At 44.3% G+C, this 20,102-nt stretch overlaps 1 protein-coding gene across 1 annotated transcript in view; it reads right to left on the reverse strand.

The window, feature by feature from the left end:
- Positions 1-287: 287 nt before the first annotated feature.
- LOC146189138 (mannan-binding lectin serine protease 1-like) overlaps positions 288-20,102 on the reverse strand; it is a 36,749-nt gene continuing 16,934 nt past the window's right edge. The window contains exons 6-13 of the mRNA XM_084604050.1: positions 18,579-18,746; positions 12,136-12,295; positions 11,562-11,764; positions 10,456-10,755; positions 8,693-8,802; positions 4,090-4,292; positions 1,562-1,829; positions 288-1,465 (exon numbers count right to left, since the gene is read on the reverse strand). Coding sequence (XP_084460176.1) covers positions 1,247-1,465; positions 1,562-1,829; positions 4,090-4,292; positions 8,693-8,802; positions 10,456-10,755; positions 11,562-11,764; positions 12,136-12,295; positions 18,579-18,746 — 1,631 coding nt within the window. The 3' untranslated portion in view covers positions 288-1,246. The remainder of the gene's footprint in view (positions 1,466-1,561; positions 1,830-4,089; positions 4,293-8,692; positions 8,803-10,455; positions 10,756-11,561; positions 11,765-12,135; positions 12,296-18,578; positions 18,747-20,102) is intronic.

Here is a 20,102-nt window from a genome sequence, read left to right on the forward strand (position 1 = left end):
ATTGTGATAGGTTGTCGAGCAATGGTAACCAATCTTCGACGACCGATGTCATGCATGTCATGAAAGACACAAGTATCAAAAAGTGGCGTAGCAGAAAGCACAAGCTTTTTGTAGTTTGCCTTTCTTGTCTAGCTATCAATTCTAACGATATGTGGCATTTTATCTCTTCTTAATTATATTAGAAATGCGATGCAGTAAAATCAGGTTCATCGTGCAATTCTTCATGAAAAGTAAAGACGTTGAAGGATAAGGACGAACGAGATTTCCTTAAACCTTTAATGCCCAAATTGTGAAGGACGGAAGGAAACCAATAATTGTGTGAACATTATGTTAAGGAGTGTATTAGAGGGAAGATTGAGTGTCTTACTTTAAGAATTTGACAAATTGGCATGTCACTGATTAGGCAGTCCACACATTGCCAGTTTCTAATAGACCGAGTGGTGAGAAAGAGAAAATTGAAGGCCTCGAACAAACTGGACGTCCTGGAGACAATAAATTATTTTGCATCAAATAAGTATCGCCCGGTTTCCCACGCAACATTTGTGAAAAAGATGAGAGAACGGCAATTATCGGCTACTTGTTGAAGGTGCCACTTTATAGCCCCTTATATTTTCACAGTTCGTTCAAGGTGACACAGAAAATGTGACAAAAAAAAAAACATTGGTTACTGAGAGCGTGTTTACATCAAACTTTGTGCACAAATTCCATGTAGTGAGTGCGCGACGTCTTGCCTCACGTCGCGAATTCGCGAGGTTGTGAATTGAAGCTTTAAACAACGAAATATATATTTCTCACTAACGAGTAACAAATATCAATCCTGTCTTTATTGAAGACTTGAGCCCCCTCCCCACCTCCCTTCCTATGTCACCTACCTGTATTTCACCTCCATCCCGAGAGATTAAGTAAATTAAGCTCGTTTCACTACACATCCTCACCCTGTGCTTTTTGTTATAAGTTTGCCTTTTAATTTTGTGGGTTTACGTGTACATCCACCCTCGTGACCGGTTTCCCAAGGTGATAAATGGATCATCTGCATAATGGTAATAACATCGTCTCTGCTTTCTAGAACGACTTCTTCCATGACCGACTGACTGGACTGTGATTGCAAACACGTCTCGCTTTAATATGACCTGCGGCCAAAACTTCAAACTGCCGGATTTATCTGAACTTGGAATACGCTTTGTGAGTGCGCCTCGCACAGCTCCCACAAACTCCGGGAAAGCTCCAGTAACAATCTAGTTGTTTGCTAGAAAACGATATTTTCCTTTATCCATTCGTGGTAGTTGTTGACTTTCGTGTAGTAGCCGTAGTGGCCCCCGCGGCCACAACCGACGCCCCAACTGACGATGCCAACGAGGTGCCAGCGATTCTTCTCCTGCACCATAAAGGGACCACCACTGTCCCCCTGGCAGGCATCACCGACGACATCTTGGCTGTAGCCGGCGCAGAACATGTTATCCGTGACCTGCGTAGCAGAGGCCACGTTAAGCTAGTCGTGCTGACAAGAAGGAAAACGGTTGTCTTACGGTGTGCCCAACTGTACAACCAAAGAACTACTCACAAAGTACGTCGTAGAGTTCCTGCAGGTCTCTCGGTCCACGACCGGCAGCGCGATTTCCTGCAGGAATCGGGGCAGCGCGGCCCCGCTCTCGGTGAGCTGTCCCCAACCGGTCACCACGCCCAGGCGCGTGGTGCCCGAGCTGAAGACGTCCCGCTCAATGGTTGAATCTTCACCGAGACAGGCGGGCAGTATGTAGTCCGTGAACGTCACGCGGTCCGCCAGTTGCACCAGAGCGATGTCGTTGTCGAACGTAGACCCATTGAAGCGACTGCAGAGGCCCGAGTTGTCCATGACGCTGCGCTTACCTATACGAGCACTCAGAGTTGTTGCAACGTGGCTACGCCAACCGGGCATAGTATCTGTCATAACCAACCAGCACGCTTCTAATCGCTGCTGCTATAATCCGTGTTGTGAAGCTCGTGTATAACGTGTCGAAGTCATATTTTAAAAGATAATGGCGAGACCTCCTCTCGCCTTGAACAGGTTTAGAAAGCCGGCGATAAAAAACTAGGAACAAAGAAGTGCACACAATCAAACATATTGTCTGCTGTGCGATGTCAGCGCACGCTAAATATACCAATGTGATCGAAATGGTTCCACAGTCCTCTACTACTGCCCTTCTTGCTCTCCTCTTCTTTCGCACTCGCCTTACTCCCTTCCTTTAGAGCCTGCGTCAGATGTCCACAGAGAAGTATGACCAGTTCCGCCCATTTGCTTTCATTTTCTGAAAACCAATAACAAACTTACATGTTTCATGAAGTATGTTCTTGCGAAGGCATCAATCTCAAAAGGAGCCCTAGGCACACACATTCGCAAACGCACAGAGCTTGACTGGTTCGATACAGGGGCACAAAGTAAAAAAGGGAACAATCTCAGGAGGTCCTTCTTCTGTAGTAAACTTGACTCAATTTCCAATAGTACTGTTTGGCAGCTTACTATACTACCAGTAAAGCATGTTTCTTTTTTTTTTTTTTTGCTGTAGTGAGTATATATATACCATTACAGAAAGCATTTTTTACACTTTAAACATTTGTATTTTCAAAAATATGGGAGATACGTAGTCCATGCAGGCGTGTTGTACATTAAGCCTGACGATATACGTAATATGTAGCTTGAGGGATGAAAGATTAACTTGCTACAATAAATAATAACGTTTTTACTGCGATAGCAATACTGCGCCAGGTTTCTAGCCGTCGCGTGGTCCCGGCGGAGGCCATGCTTGACCTTGAACAGCCGAAGAGGAGGAGGAGGAGAAGAAGAAGACTGGTAAATTACGCTCTCGCGTCATACCCTAAAAGAATGAGCTTAAGTGTCCCCAATAATGTACCACCTTACACTGATAGGGCGTGATAGGAGAATAATGTAGCAGGCAAAAGAAGCTTCCGCCTTTGCTATCACAATTCAACTAGGGTTAACCAGAGTTAAACCACAACTAAATTTTAAATTTCGACTGTAAAAGGCTAAACTGCATTGCGAATTCGTAGGCGGTCGGCATCAAGGGGAAGTCTTCTTTTTGATTTTTAATTGGGCAATGTGGCTCGAAATATTGTGCATCAAAATCTGAAAGCTCGTGAACTTGTGTCTCGCGCATTACAGATCTACAAAATGGCGTCGCTGTGGGTTGTAGTGTCGCCAAATTGACACAAACTTCTTCGATGCGATCAAAATACACAAACTACACCCGTAATTAATGCAATAGAATACAAGCAATGCTACTCTATAAATGTGCAATGCGCGAATTTTAACTCAATGAAATTTCACACGCAAATTTTTGACGTTCGATACCTTGGGCTACATTGCCGATTAAGCAAATTTAAACAATGGACTCACCCTTCCTATTGACGCACTTGAATTTCGCATAAGCGTTGTAGATAAACTTCAAGAAGGAAAAATGTAATTGGTTAATTTTAATTAATTATCATCTTGTGATTAGATTATATGACATGCGTAATGTCTGCCTTGCTGTGCTACCGAGATGAGAAAAACTCTAAAAGGAAAAAGTGATTGGTTAATTTCAGTGAATCTCATATAGTAATTAGATTCTATGGCATGCATAATGTCCGGCTTGCTGTGCTACGCACATGCAGTCACCGCACCACGTTATCTCTCAAAAGCTTTTTAAAATACAAATCTGAATACTTTCAGAGAACTTATCAGTTGTACATCCGTGCGAATGCTATGCTTGAAAGTAATATCCGCCGGATGAATAACGATCGCCAGGCCCGGCATTGTTTTAAGTATACGTAACAACGACTTGAGAAGCGATATTTTTGTGTGTACTCCAAATCATTCACCGTTCTAGTGCACGTTTTGTTTGGTATATTTTCCAGTAGTATTGAGATCTATTTACCGCTCTTCATCATCTCTGGAGTCAGAAAGTGCGCTTTCGTGCGTTCTGTGAATCAAGGTCTTGCTCAATAAGTTTTGGCAACAATATGTCCTCTGGAGCTCCTCCTAAACACCGTGCTAAATGGTAAAACGCTAACAACAAAAATGACGGCAAAATGGTGTTGTCTGATCGCACTCACGGATGGAAGTGCACGTCGGCAACCCTTGTGACGAACTGCTCCGGCTCATCCTCGGTCCTATCGTACTTTCCGAGACGTACTTCCACTTTGTCGATTCTGATTTCTCCGGATTTAAAACAATGGGACGCCGTGACAGCCCACTGGTTATTCAGCAGGCTGCCGCCGCAGAACGGTTTGCTGTTGTCCTCGGACCAGAACATCACCTATAGTTGGAGTTTCAAGTAACATCATTAATAATTTTATTCATTTTGTGTACAAAGAAGCCACCAGGCCTGAAAGTTGTAACGAGGACGCTATGTCCACTTAGGCCACACTGCGAAGGAGCTAGTATATCGGTGCTCACAGATGGCGCCTTGAGACTGACAGTGAAAAAGATCACCGCGTGCTGAGGGATCAACGCGACACGGGCGGATTTTCGTTCCTAAAGGCAGCTGCGCTGGCCTTCCTGGTGCTTCGCTGCGGACTCGTGGTTGCAGACAGTTATGGCTTCGGCCTGAGCTGAGAGTCCTCAGCACCCTACCGCCCTTAGGCAACCATGTGCACGGCGTTACTTTGCGTACACGAGACATGCAGCTATTCGATCTTCCTATCATCATTTTGGCACAAAGATCCGCACGTACGTCCACCCTTTGGCACGAATGAAACCCTGTTTCCTATTGGGTCCTCTTCGGTGCATGGCGACCAATAGACCAATTGGGACCAATAGATATTTAGCTTGCCGGAGAAGTACTAGCATAGACGAATACCGGTTTGGACGCCTCCTGCGCATGCGCATTGACAGGGCAGGGGGGGGGGGGGGGAGAGTCCATCGCGGCTACTACACCTGCGCAGGGGAAGGGTCCGATACGTCTCCGCTCAGTGCAAAGCCTCTAATAACCCCGCATTTCTCGCTGTCCGTCTAGGTGTTCTCCCGTCGTTACGTGCCAGTGCAGTGAGACTGGTTTGTGGAAGTCGCTGTCGAAAGCAACAAATTACGTCTCCAGTTGAAATGCTTAAGCCCAGCAGTGGAGCCAAACGACCAGAGAGCGCCGTTAATAAATCTATTTCATTCTTTCACTACTACGGATTACGAGAGAAGTAGTGTTCTAGTTATATCTCATCGGTTGCTCATCAAGAAGATAGGAAGCGCATATACATGCGGCTACCTCATGGGTCTTTCTCCCCCTAATGCAAAATTAAGCGCCCTCCAGCGTCTTTCAGGAGACAAAAATGAACGTCTCTTAGTTGTCTCTAAAGAGGAGAACAGCAAAAGCACAGCTTTCCTATCCTATCCTTTGCCTGTCATCGGTAAGCATTTTTACTCCTTTCCAATCAATTGCGATGATTCAATTCGCCGTTTGACATGTTAGTCGTCTCGCAGTCATGATGAGTCATGTCTAGTCAGTGTCGTCATTAGCCTTTATACCAAAGCATTTTTACTCATTTCTAATCAGTTGTGGTCATTGCAAGTTGTTTTTTACAGGTCGTTTTTTTTTTATTGATGAGATTTTGATTCACTACATGAATCAAGGAAGAAAGGCAAAAGGCGCATGAAAACGCCTTACAGAGGCCTGTTCTGAAAGACCGTCACCCACAATTGGCAGTAGCAAAAGCGAATTGTAAAGAAATAAATATATAAAATGAAATCATCTAAACAAGCGTGCCTATATATGGCATTGTGTTAAAATGAAGCAAAACCAAAGTATTTATGATAGAAGTGCATAAAACGTGAAACAGGATTGCTAGTCCGTATACATAGTTCAGGTCTGTTGCAGAATTTTCCCGTTGTGTACAGATTTCTTATATTTCTGAACAGGTGCATTTTCTGCCGCTAAAAAAGACGTTCTTGGCAGCAATTTAAAATAATTAGAATTTAATGCATAAGGTGCATAATTGGCACTGGAAGTCGGAGCATGAAACTGTGGGATTTATTGTGTGTGATGTGGGATTTACTAAGTATGTGCTTTCAAAGTTCTCGTTATTGTCATTCATAAGGGTTCGTATATATACTGCTAGTTTCTATTTGTAAGCTTGTTCTTTTTAAGAAGTTTGTATTTCACAAAGAACTCTGCAGTGCTATCAAGGTACCATAAGCTACCAATAACTCGCCCAGCTCTTTTCTGAAGAGTATTTTTTCTTTAATTGTCTTAGTGGTTTAAGTCACTAGCGGTCATGATGAGTCACGCGTAGTCATTGCAGTCATTACCACTCATCGTTAAACATTTTACTCATTTCTGATCAGTTGTGGTGATTGCAAGTCGTAGTTCGTCATATTGATCGTTATAAGTGACTTTAGTCATTGTTAATCATCATTATTAGTCATTAACTCTATCGATATCTATCTTATAACTTTTATTCATTACCTATTACTATGAATCGTTTCCATCCTTAATCACCCTCCTCACATGTCCCCTATTTGCGAGTGACACATTAGCGCACAGATGCGACGCAGAGCTCACACGCATATATTTTCGCTCCATGCCTAGAAAGGCTTTGGCCTTGTTAGTACGTTTTTTGCACTGGGGTTTGCACTTGAGCTGGCGGGCTTCGAAACTCACTGTTGCATTGACGTGAAGACACTGAGAAAACGCCGAGGTTTGTTTTTGACGCGAGATTTGCTGCTGCTATCCCCCATGCTACTACGAGAAGTGCTCTGTGCTTGGCTAGGGCCGCAGTGCTCCCAGTATCATTTTGTATGTAGTAGGAAATTCGAAAACTGGGAGCCGACACTTATGGTGCGAAAGAAAAATGTTGTCCCAATGAACGTAGTTTTCTTGGAACTTATTGCGCACCTGAGTAGAAAACGAAGACGGTTTCTTCGTGTTTCGAAAGTTTAGATGCGAGTCTATTCTTCTTAAGCGGCCACGATCGACGCAGCTCTGATCCTCACGTCACTAACTGGCGAACAACGACAACTGAAAATCGAACTTAGCGATGTAAGCTACCATCACAAACACCACAATTTTTCATGGCGACAATCTAACACGGTGATTACCGACAAAATATTCACTGTTGATTCAATCGCAGGCTCCAAATAAGGACTACGCATCAGCAAGCGTACCCCGAACTGGTCAAATAAAAGCAGGAGAACAAAATAAATAAAACAAGGGAAAGAATAGCCTATACTGAGCGATGGGCCCTTGTGAGGAAAACGGAACATACTGCGCCTGTAGTGTGCAATACAGTTAAGTGTTTCTCCTCTTTCGTGCTCTTTTTTGCTCTGCGTGTGAACCAGCCGAGCTCTCGGTCATCGCAACGATTCCTGAAGTGTTTACATATAACTAAGATTTAGCTAGCAGTAAAATGGTTTTCTCGCTCCTCCGTTTGTCGGTTGCTAAGCTTCATTACGCATTATTCCTTCAAATTTGGCCCCAGAGCTCCGTGTTTATGTGTGATAGCATAGTATGACCAAACATCTGGCGTCGTAAAAATTACCGTGAAACTTCAAATGCTAAATTGTTTTACATGTATACATAGACATCCAGAGCATTAGCGACAAGTCTTGAGAGCAGGCAGCAAGTTCCGGTGCTCAAGAAGTTGTAATCGTTATAGCGGCAGCCGTGAAGTACCAACCCATTTGAAAATATCCAAGTGAATATAAAGTTCAAAATATATATGAATACTCTAGTACCCAGTGTGTTGTAGTAGTTAGCGCCTAAAGCTACGAAACTCGTGGGGGGCACTAATCTGCAGGTATCGCAATTTTTCTTGTCCTCACGTTTTTTTTTTTTTTTAGTTTATCTGCTTTATTTATATACTTGGCTAACTTGAGCGGTTTTTAATTTCTAAACAAGGCCTTTTTTTCTCGATGATATCAGTGCCACCAGTACGGAGCGCGCCAGTATGCCGCGTCCCAGTATGCCCGATCTCCAGAGCTATACTGGGCCCATAATCAGCTGTGGCACTGGGAGGCTTGGCCCAAGCGACGCTAATAAGTTATTGTGAGCGTGAATCTGCAATTATGTTGAAGCTCAGGCCTAACTTCTCGTTACTATACACAAAACTTCCAGTGTAATTGGCACGCAAACTAAGGAAGCGCAGCGTATATGTAGCGAGGTAATTACGAATATAACAAAAACCGACACATTTATTGTTTCACTACTACCAAAGTGAATACAGTTTTTGACAACACTAGGGTTTATTCTAGTGTTGAAGGAGTCGGAACAAACTGTGCAGTGAACTTTCTGTTCAGAGCCGAAAGTATAAATTGAGAAACCACGAGGCGCACTGAACGGTCATGAACATGCAGATTTTTATTTGCTGTGGCTCATCAGTGCTACCTCTGTAGTGAGTCTCGTGACCTTATTCAAGGATGTTCCACACGTGACGACTCGTGGCGACACTGTGTAGGCTATGAATAGCTGATAGATCCGTTGTCGTTCTGACCCCAGCACAGGATATGCTAGACGCATTATGCTCCCTCGAAAAAAAAGAAAGTTATCTCTCTCTGGCTGGTCAGGCTAAACTTATGCAGGGTCAATTCTGCAAAGGTGGAGTGATGAGGGGTCCATTGTGCAAAATCCGGGCTATGAGAACGACATGCCCCAGCTTCTCGGCAGTGCAGAATAATACATCTTCGAATATTGTAGTAGAAGTGTAGGAGGCCAAGAAATCTTCTACCCACCTGCCAAGGATGGGCTCCCTTCACACTGTCCTTCCCGCCGACAATCTTTCCCTCCTGCCTGGGTGGTTCCAATAAGGTAGGACGACGCACTGTAGGAGTAGTTCCGCAAACTGCAATGAACAGCACCGTGTTGTCGTCGTTGTTTGTTTTTTTTTTTTTTTGTCCATCCACGTCGTCAGCCTTATGGTTCTTATGGAATTCTAAATTCGTCGTAACTGCTGTATATTTACCACGCGTTAATTTCAATATTCTTGACAGCAATATGGACGCAACAAACAACAAATTTTCCTTTCACCCTTTTGCGATTATTGGCGCTGCTATCGTGCCATTGTCTCAACGCCAACCGAAAGAGGCGCGTTCACCCCGGTGCATTTAAGTATAACTAGACTTGCTTACCTAGTCACAGAGCAGAGTTCAGGCCTTTTACGGTATAACTGCTCAACTTTGATTTCTGTTTATAGTAATTTGCCGCTAGTTTACTGTGTTCTCAAGAACCCATTCTGATGGCGGCGTTCTACTCAAAATAGGAAATAGTAGAGAACATGTTCCACAGAAATCGTCCTGGATGAGGATGCAATTTCTCCGCCCATACATGGAGGAATATCAGTGACCCAGTGGCCTCAAAAATCTGGCACTGCACGCGTTTTAAAACCAAGCCGCACTGGACACACAGTTAGCAGGCTAAGGTAGGAACCAAGCAATTTGCGAAAGGTCGAATTCAGCCTTTCGACCATGAGCGTCAGTTGAGTATGTTTAGTCCTTTATTAGAAGAGGCTATGTTTCCGGATCACAGGAGCAGCCAATTCACTCATTGTTCCGTATCCAAGTGTATCAAAGATACAGCAATGTTTTCCACCCTCGCTATTTTCCTTATTGGGCAACACAACCAGGAAGTGGTCATCATGACTAAACAATGATGAGAACGGACTGCTGGGCACCAAATAGTGAGTTCTATATTTACTTTTATTGCATTCCAAATATTACGAAAACGTGAAAATCAATCTGCAGCTTTATAGCGACCGCGTGTGTCGTAGTTCCTTCGTCTCTCCTGGCACGCAACAATCCCCCTAGATCAATAGTAGACCTATAAATAGCCCAAAGCTAACCACACACAGTGTTGCAGATCACTTTAACCTTTTGCAACACAATCAAGTATTCTATGACTTCTTCGTTAGCCTCAGACGCTCTGCACAAACTGCAATGTGAGCATATGTACACGGCCGCAGTGTGAATAGCAAGATACTTTAGTGTTCAGATAACTAGCTCTGCTTACAAGGAACGAAGGTATCTTAAAATACTCTTGTAACCTGCTGTTCGTCGTGTCCGCTGCAAACGGCGTATAATTTGCAATGCCCAGTCTTTCCTCGCGTTATAAATATATGGATATTTTCTATAGTTATGATTGCCCCTGCAGCGACACCGCTTTTTGTACGCAATTATTCAAACTTTTCATGCACTGTCCCACCGTCCCTCTTTTGTGAAGACTCCCTTGAGAGGCTCAGAAAGCCGTACAGTATTGGCAAATCAATAACCAATTAAATTCAATAAGAGGGAACTGAATCGCCTTAATCGAAACCTTCTGCAAATCCGGCTGGTACTCAGCCACAAGTGCGTCGCTTCCGTGCCAAGAACGGGATACACTATTTGCGCCCCTTCCCTTGGTATTCGCTCTCTGAGCAGTCAGTGGGCAAGACATAACTGTTGCTGGTCTTTGGTGGTGCACCGAAACGAACATACAGTTGGTGCCGTGGCATAGGACTCACCATCATCGATGTTCACCCTGGGCTGCACCCTGAGCAGCGCCGACTCCTGGACGGTGCAGTTGTTCCGGAGGTCGGTGGCCACGCACGTGTACACGGCAGAGTCCTTGGGCATGACATCAGTGATGTACACCAGGCCATTGCCCAGATCGCGGTAACGGCGGCCAGTCGTCAAGGGCTGGCCGTTCCGCAACCAACTGATCTTCACGTCGGACGAGGGTCGTTGACGAGGCTGCGCCACGCACTGCATCACAGCCATTTCTCCGTAGAAAAGTGTTTGGTCCTTGGGACTTCTGTGAAAATCTGAGACGTACGATGAGACAGCAAAGGACAGATTTGCTAGAACGGACATGACGATTAGTGTTTCCCTACAAATCTTTTCAAGGAACGACAAGACAAATTTACACCGTAATGCGAGCCAGGGGGTCTTATTCATGTCATTTGGTCCGTCCACTTTTCATTCGCTGATCCATACCTCAGCCTACTTGTTGGACGGTCTCATCACTGTGTCCTCCTTAATGAGATAACCTATCGACTAATACAGACAGTGTGGTAGGCACTCATGCACTATTCCAGCACTACTATAAACCATATGGTGTTTCTAATGCAAACTACGACAGGGTAAAGCTGAGAATAGCAAACACCCGTTCTGTTTGCTACTCTGCAAGGTAACAGTAACAGCGTGCCGCTATACTTCCGTGTTATGTAATAGCGATTACTAACTAACCTTTGCAATGACAGGTACTTAGTAAGACCCTATTCTCCAAATTTTTCGTGAAATCAATGAGGGCGAATTGCATTGATGAGTTATCTCATACGTTATGTGTGAACAATAACAATCATCATTTCACTTTTGTCAATGTAACATGCCGGAGGTGTTATGCTTCCGACTACCCAGCCACTGATAAAGCAATTCTGTTTTGAAATTGAACACGGTTGCCTTCATAGGCCCTTGCTATATGACAGTTCTTAAGCAGAATTGCTCTCGAAGGCTCCACATAGCATGTGTTAACTCGCGAATAGAAGATTTATCAATCTGTGAATTCAATGCCGTACCGGACACTTGAACATGCAAAGCGGAGAAACCTCAGTTAACCGATTTCACTCACAGACATCGCAGTCACCGCGTTCTTTCGTTTCCGTCATTGTGACCTCTGCAGTGGTCAGAGCCTGTCTGTCTTCTGTGGTAACCATGCAGGTATACCTGCCTGCCAGGGCAGAGTTCATACGTCGGATCCACAACATCCCAGCCGACACCACATGCAGGTCAGTCAGGGGCGTGCTGCCGTTCAGCAGTGCCTCGTCCTTTAACCTGGGAGCGCGGCACCAAACGAAAGCAGTTGTATTCCATGTGCGATGCATGCAGTGAATGAATATTGTCCCTGCCCTGCCACCCTTCACAGGGGACACGTCTCTAGGACGGGACGTAATCGGCAGTTAGCTGCATTTAGTTTTTTCAATAGCAGGATAACGACGTATGCATGCATTGAAGACCATAGTCGAGTTTTTGAGGTGTTTGAGGCGCGCGATGTCCGCTGAACTATATAACCGTATCATGCCTGCCTGTGCAGAAGAGATCTTTCACTGTGGGATTATTAGGAACTTGTACGAAGTATATTTTTGGAGTCCTAGAATCTTATTTGTGCGTAGAGGTATTACTGCACGGAGGTAAATGTCTCATACCATTGTATGCTGGCTTCAGGCACGGTGGGAATGCATTTGATCATTTTTTCGTCGCCTACTGCTACTGTGACGTCGGCAGAAATCTCTTGAACAAGCTCATTGGCAGGAACCTGCAACCTCTCGCGGATGGGTGTGCTTTTATTTTGTGCTTGCAGATTTTCTGAAAACAAAAAAAAATGTTAATGTAAAAGAGGTGCAGCGGATTAAGGTGCACTGGCATAGTTTATTCTTAATAAATCCGGAATAACAACTGTTTCTGAGCTCATTTCAAACGCAGGAGCAAGACGAATGGGCCAAAATGTGAATTTCTCAATGAACCTTCCAACATTCCTTGTGAAACTGAACTTTGCCGGCTCACGGTACGGCACTTTTTGGCGTGGCGGCTTTTTCGCCAAGACGCCCCCGTCCGTACTCCTTTTCTTGGTGTTCATTGTAATCGACACTAAACAAATTAGATATTTATGTGGTTTAACAAAACCATAACGACAAGTTTCCGTACTTGAGACTTAGGCACTTCAAACTGTTCTTCAGATGACGAACATGGAGTTTTAAGCCTGCACTCTCAATCTCAGTGCTAGATATCCTTGGCTTACATATTTTCTACCGCATGATTATAATAACTTTCGATGTTTAGCTTCATTTGTAAATTTATGTATTTTCGGTACAAATTCTTTCGTGTATGACTTTTGCAATGCCATTGTGTTACTTTTTATTCCTTTTCGTCTACTCATCGTTGTTCTATTTGACCACACTGCAACAATCCCCGTGACAATTGCAGCATGCGAAATAAAATATGTGGTTGTCAGGGTTCCACACCTTTCGTGCGCACAAACAAATCAGGGCCTTATGTACGCCTGTGAACCGGCTAATTTTCACGTCCTCTGTGTAACGTTGTTTATTTTAGATGTCCACAGCTCTATCATTCTCCATTCTGTGTTCGCGTCAGCTGCCTGGAAAATAGAATGCTGGCTCTACGTATGAAGTCCACATTTTAGAGTCAGTACGTTGTGGCATGGCTTTTTGGTTCACCATACGGTGGAATACAGCGTTGTAACATGGACAAGAGTGAAGGACGCAAACACCTGCAGCACCTGGTTTGCGCCCGTCTTTCTGGTCTATGCTTGTTACTGCTATTTACTATTCCTCCATAGAGTTAACGTTGATTGAAGACAACTTTATTCTACTAGACCCGCTTTGGCGTGCCGTGCTTATGGCGCTCAACTACTGTGCCTAAGGATACGGAATCGAAACCCGACCGCAGCGGCCGCTTTTCGATGGAGGCGAAAAGCAAGACTGCTATAAACTGTACGTTGTCAGTGCACGTTAAAAAATCCCAGGTGCTCGAAATTTCCCAAGCTCTCCACAACGGCGCGTTTCATAGCTTGAGGTGCTTTGAGATTTAATCCCATAAACCAAACCTTAGCAGGACTGAAATGCATCAGATTGAATCTCGCCCACCTTTTTGAAGAGTGTTACCCTTGTCGTGTGCTGTAGGTCATGTGGGTTGCTTAGTTATTGCTAGACATATGTTTTCTTTTGCTTCGGATAGCCACTTGCACCCTTCTCTCCCACCACCATCGCACCATTGTATACACCATATGGCTTCACCAGGACAAGGTAGCAGAAGTGTTCTTACACAGAGGACGTGAAAATTAGCGTTTACACACACAACTGAATGTGTACTATTCAACAAGGTTAACTTTTACTTTGATAATTTCCAGCTGTTTCTTCATTATCTCAATGCAGTTGTGATAATGACAACTGATAATGTGATAATGACGCAGTTGTGATAATGTGATAACGCAGTTGTCGAGGATTTGCCACATGGTCCTAGTTGTAGACTGAATGGGAATGTAGCACCGCCTGCGAGTGAAGCTTTAAATCCATCTATATGGACCTTGAAAGCTTCCAATCCAACAGACCAGATCGAATTGGCCGAGATATCAAAGCTAATCAATAAGCGCAAGGTGGCCGATATAAGGAAGTATAACATGGAGAAAATTGAGCATGCTGTAAAGAACGGGGAAGCCTTAAAGCGGTAAAGAAGAAATTGGGCATAGGCAAAAACCAGATGTATGCGATAAGGGACAAGGAGGGCAACGTCATCACTAATATGGAAAAGATAGTCAAAGTAGCCGAGGAGTTCTATACAGATCTCTACAGTAGCCAAAATAGTCAGGACCGGAATGAGATTGGCGGTAGGGAAAAACAGTCAGCCGTTCCACCAGTGACGAAGGACGAACTCAAGAAAGCACTAGAAACTATGAAAAGGGGGAAATCAGCAGGAGAGGATAAGATAACTACAGATTTGCTGAAGGACGGAGGGGATATCGTGCTAGAAAAACTGGCCACCCTGTATACGCAGTGCCTGGTGTCATCGACGGTACTGGAACCATGGAAGAATGCAAACATTATCCTCATTCACAAAAAAAGGGGACTCTAAGGACCTTAAAAATTACAGACCAATCAGCTTACTGTCTGTTACGTATAAGGTATTTACTAAGGTAATCGCTAATAGAATCAGGACAACCTTAGACTGCAATCAAGCAAAGGATCAAGCAGGGTTTCGGAAACGGTACTCTACTATCGATCATATCCATACCATCAATCGGGTGATAGAAAAATGCTCGGAATATAACCAGCCCTTATACATAGCATTCATTGATTACGAAAAAGCATTTGACTCAGTTGAGACCTCGGCGGTGATGCAGGCATTGCGAAATCAGGGGGTAGAGGAGCCATACGTGAAAGTGCTGGAAGATATATATATAGTGGCTGCACAGCAACCATAGTTCTGCATAAAGAAAGTAACAAAATTCCCATAAAGAAAGGTGTTAGGCAAGGGGACACAATCTCCCCAGTCCTATTCACAGCTTGTTTAGAGGAAGTATTCAGATTTGGAATGGGAGCAGTCAAGGATAAGGGTAGATGGAGAATACCTCAGTAATCTGCGATTTGCTGATGACATTGCCTTGCTAAGCAACTCGGGGGATGAACTGCAAATAATGATTGATGACCTTGATAGGAAAAGTAGAAAGGTAGGCTTGAAAATCAATATGCAGAAAACTAAGGTAATATTCAACAGCCTCGGGAAAGAACAGCAGTTTACATTAGGTAGCGAAATACTGGAAGTAGTAGGCGAATATGTCTACTTAGGACAGGTAGTAACCGCAGATCCGGACCATGAAAAAGAAATAACAAGAAGAATAAGATTGGGATGGAGCGCCTTTGGCAAGCACCCGCAGATTATGACTAGCAGCTTACCGGTATCGCTCAAGAGGAAAGTATACAACAGTTGCATCTTGCCTGTACTCACCTATGGGGCTGAAACGTGGAGGCTAACCAAGAGAGTTCTACTTAAGTTGAGGACAACCCAGAGGGCTATGGAACGAAAAATGGTAGGGGTAACATTAAGAGATAGAAAGCGTTCAGACTGGGTCAGAGAAATAACTCAAGTTACCGACATTCTAGTAGAAATTAAGAAGAAGAAATGGGCATGGGCAGGACATGTAGTGCGAAGAGAGGATAACCGATGGTCGCTGAGGGTAACAAACTGGATTCCAAGGGAAGGAAAGCGTAGCAGGGGGCGGCAGAAAGTTAGGTGGGCGGATGAGATTAAGAAGTTCACAGGGGTCAAGTGGTTGCAGCTAGCACAGAACCGGGTTAAGTGGAGAAATATGGGAGAGGCCTTCGCCCTGCAGTGAGTATGATCAGGCTGCTGCTGCTGCTGCTGCTGCTGCTGCTGCTGCTGCTGCTGCTGATGATGATGATGATGATGATGATGATGATGATGATGATGATGATGATGATGATGATGATGATGATGATGATATGCACCTTTCGTCTCCTTTGTACCTCTTCCTACACAACTTACGAAGATATCGAAAACTGTAAGGGTGCGGACAAAAGTAAACAAAGCACGCTATTTCCTTCTAAACTTTTCACGCGTCGCATAACTGAAACTGGCACTCGGGGTATGTGCAAACTGGTACTAGATGTCAGTGCACTTTCACTTTGACAAATACTGTTTTCTTACGTCCAATACAGAAAGCGTGATTGTAATTTCAGCGTAAACGTGTGCTCCGTCTACTTATGTCCGCAACTGTGCATCTTTTGTGTAGTTGAGCAATTCTTTCTGTTGGGTCAATTGCTTTGTTTCCATGCTTACAGGGCCCAGCGCACGAAACCAGGAACAGAAGAACAAGAAGGGCGATAGGACAAAGCGCTGAATTAACAAATTGATTTCGAAAAGAAGGCAGACCAGTATTTAAGAGGCGCCCTGTCAGAACAACTAACCACCGCACTCGCTAACAAGAAACATCAAGAGCCAAAATAAATATAAAGCACACAACTCGGGCAATGTTAAGCAAGGGGAGGAAAGCGCGTGTCTAAAGAAAAGCAGAACAAAATCAAATCACGGCCACACTATGATGTCTTCCGACGCCCGCAAACCACTCTGGGTATACCTTGCAGAAGCATAAACTTGTACAGCTAGAAGCCAAATCCAAATACACCGGAACAAGCCCAAAACCGCCGAGAAGGGAGAATAAAGTTGCTAAAAACATGACGATGAACACGAGGAAAAAAACTGATGACTAATGCAGGACCAGTAACCAATACGACCAAACATGAAAAACAGCAATGAAGAGAACAGGGGCTGAAGAACTTAGTGTGAAAAACAACATGTCACCTAAACAGTTTTGGTAAAGGCTAAAGTTTCGTGTAGAACCCCAGTCAGCGCAGACTGTGGGCCAGCACTGGTACAGTGGTGGCAACATCCGGCACTATGTAGGGCTTGACGTTGCCAACAATGTATCAATACTGAGCCCAGGTTTGGGCCACTATGAAAAGGCTAACTCTTTTTCTGTGAGAAAAACAGGACACACACTCATCCTTCAAAAGCAATATATGTTACCGGCTTCTAACGTATCAGCTTATTGCTCTGTTTCCCTATCACTGTGGTATTTTAATGTGTAAGCATTAAGTAGGCATGTCGGCAGTTTCGTGTCACCAGAATTGTTATCGCAATTACCTTCGAACGAAACAACGAAACGAGTTATATAAAAAAAGAATTGCATTAGGTAGAGGACCAAAACATAATGCTGGGAAAACAATCTGGCTGATGTGGGTTAACTAGGTAATTAATTAAAGCCAATTGAGTCAGTCAGACGTTTAAATAGCCGAGAGCGGTAATGGCGACGTCAAAATAGGGTCACGTGGTACTCGGTTTCCAGGGACGTAGGCAAGCTTCAAGTGGAGGGAAACTTTAAATGTTTGAAATTGATAGAGAGGAAAAGAGTGCGATTGGCATGCACAAATGGTGGGTATGGTGTGAAAGTATGTAAACAGAAATAATCAACCATCTGTAAGAAATGTCATGAGAACTGCAGAATCTGCAGTGCAGATTCAGCACGGACACGGTACATCGCGCGCCGCTTATCGATCACAAACAGCGTTCCGTTGAACGCATCAAAATTCACCGGTGTTCTATGATTGGTTTACAGGGAAGGAAATGCGCCGTATCTGTCACTCGCACTATCCCGCTGACACATCTCGAGGACAACACAGCAGCACTCAGGGTTACAAATTTCTCCAGTGCAGATTCTGCAGTGTTCTCGGAACTCTTTTTCGAAGTCTGGCGAGCATCCTGATTCCAGAAATTTACAGCCTTGGCAATGACTGCCGAAACTGATGCCCAGTGGTGCAGATACTCCTCTCTTATCTCACGTGGTTACACAGACGGATTACCGCTCATGAGTACTGAAAAGAACCTCGATGCCTACCTTTCTATCATTGTTTTTCTTCGTGAGAAATCTTAGTTTGTAAGGTAGAGCAAATAATTTTTCTTACTCATTTGTCCTTATTTTCCCTGTGGTTTCGACTTCTTCAAAACAGTTTAAGCAACCGAAGCCAGAAGTATAGGAAGATATCCTGCTTTTTCCAACCTGCCTGTCTGCACTAAGAAACTGAATTATTTGAGTACAGGACTTTTCTAGAGCCCATTTGAACAGAGTTTAAACTATATTTCTTTTCGCAAGTATTGAATGGTCGAGCCGAACGGAACTGTGGGCTTGTTGCCTATTTGTTTATATGACAAACATGTAAGGCCAACCTTGTGCTCAAAATTGAGCTCTAGCAGCTGTAGGAAATCTTCTTTTGGGTTAAACATAGAAATGTCGAGCACAGTGAAAAATTCCGATTACACTCAAGAGTATCGTGGTTGCAATTCAGAAGCACAAGCAAGTAATCAACAAATCGGGAGACGTTTTAGGGCTTTCGTCACCTAAAGGTGGCTATTGACCCTGTTGAATAGTTAAGCTACATTTGTATGTGTTCAGTGAGTTTATACGCGTGCAATTCGAAGGTTTACGGTTTGGCCTCACCAACGTACCCTATTAATGCATTCGCATTATAACAATCGCTGCTTCCAATCTATCGCTCACCTCCATCATGACTGACCTGGAGCCCTGCACGGACAGTTTCGTATTCAAGGACGAAACCTCGGCCGCTGTTCAGGTCGTCGGACTTGAAATGGATTAGCACACTGCTGCCTGTGGAGCGCAGGAGCCGTTTTTGGGAGTCCCCACAGAAACGGCCGAGGGACGGTGATTCTTTGGGGAGAAAAAAACATTAGCACACATAATCAAACGCCAGTTCGTAGACAGCGCTGATCTCTAACAAATGTGACAAGGGTAAATTGATAAACGTGCAGTATAACCACTTGACATTTCGACAGCTATACGCACACCGTGTCACGTTGAAGGATACGCGTGGTTTGTTGCGGAAGATACTTTGATGTATCCTGTTTCATAAGACCTGAGTAGTACTGTTTCAGTTTTGAAAATTTGCGTTTCTGTCAATGGGATCGCACGCAACAACCCAGCTCGACAATCCGCCTTTTTCACAAAATGTGGCGCCCTCTGGGGAGTGGTTGAAAATTCGTCTGCTACTGGTTGAAAACGTCCTTGGGAGATGCAGCCGCCGGGAGAGATTCTCTGCAGTACGTGACTCATGGGTCTGCTCTGCGCATGCCTGACCGTTGCCTAGCAACGGAGACGCGGAGCGCGGGAACAGGTGTGTGGTTGAGCCGCAGCTAGTTGTTTCGCGCCACTTTCCCTGTGGCACGGAGCAACATGGAGATTGTCGTGCCGACGGCCCCTGAATGAGTCTTAAGGAGGCACCTGCAGGACTTGAAAAGGTGTGGAAACATCTGAACCGGCTATGCAGATTTCAGAGAGGTATATGAAGAGCTATTAAGGGACCTCGTCGCGATCAATGTGTGCTTCCAGACAGAGCGCTCCATCAAGCCAAAAGTTCTGTTCGTTCGTTGCCGGCGTGCGACCCGCATGTGGTTATTAAGACGAAAGCCTTTATTGCCTCATCGTTGTCGTCCGCAAAAGTGCCCCGCTTTTGCGGCGGCTCTGATTGGCCGAGACGGGATGAAATCATGAAGGTGTCGACCAATCAAAGAGAATCACCACAGTATGCGCGAATGCGTGCCCCATATGGCCATATGTCAATCAATGATCAATTACTAATTAATGATAAATAAGGAATTATAATTAATACATAAGTACGAATTACAAATTAGTTACTAATTAATCAATAATTATTCATCAGTCACAGTTGCGTAATTATTTAATTACTACTTATGCCGCGCACCCGCTAAAATCAGCCACACAACAGTGCACGTAGCACTGCGAAGATACAAGGAGCGCGATCTCGTCGCTGCCAAGCAGAATTCACCACGTCCTCGAATATGAGACCTTCTGTGCTTCTGCTCGCAGTGATGTGTTAGAAAGAAATAAAACTAGAGCTATACTCTGAATCCTTATACTCAATGGTCAGCAGCCTGCCCTCATTCAATTGCACACCCGTTATACCACTATAAAGAAATAAAGCGCAAAACAGCTGAAGTGCCAGTAGATTTGGTATGGAAATCGGCCAATTTGCCTTAGGTCTGCCAG

This window comes from Amblyomma maculatum, chromosome 5, assembly GCF_055883805.1.
Source record: "Amblyomma maculatum isolate TAMU_Amacu chromosome 5, ASM5588380v1, whole genome shotgun sequence".
NCBI classification, from domain to species: domain Eukaryota; kingdom Metazoa; phylum Arthropoda; class Arachnida; order Ixodida; family Ixodidae; genus Amblyomma; species Amblyomma maculatum.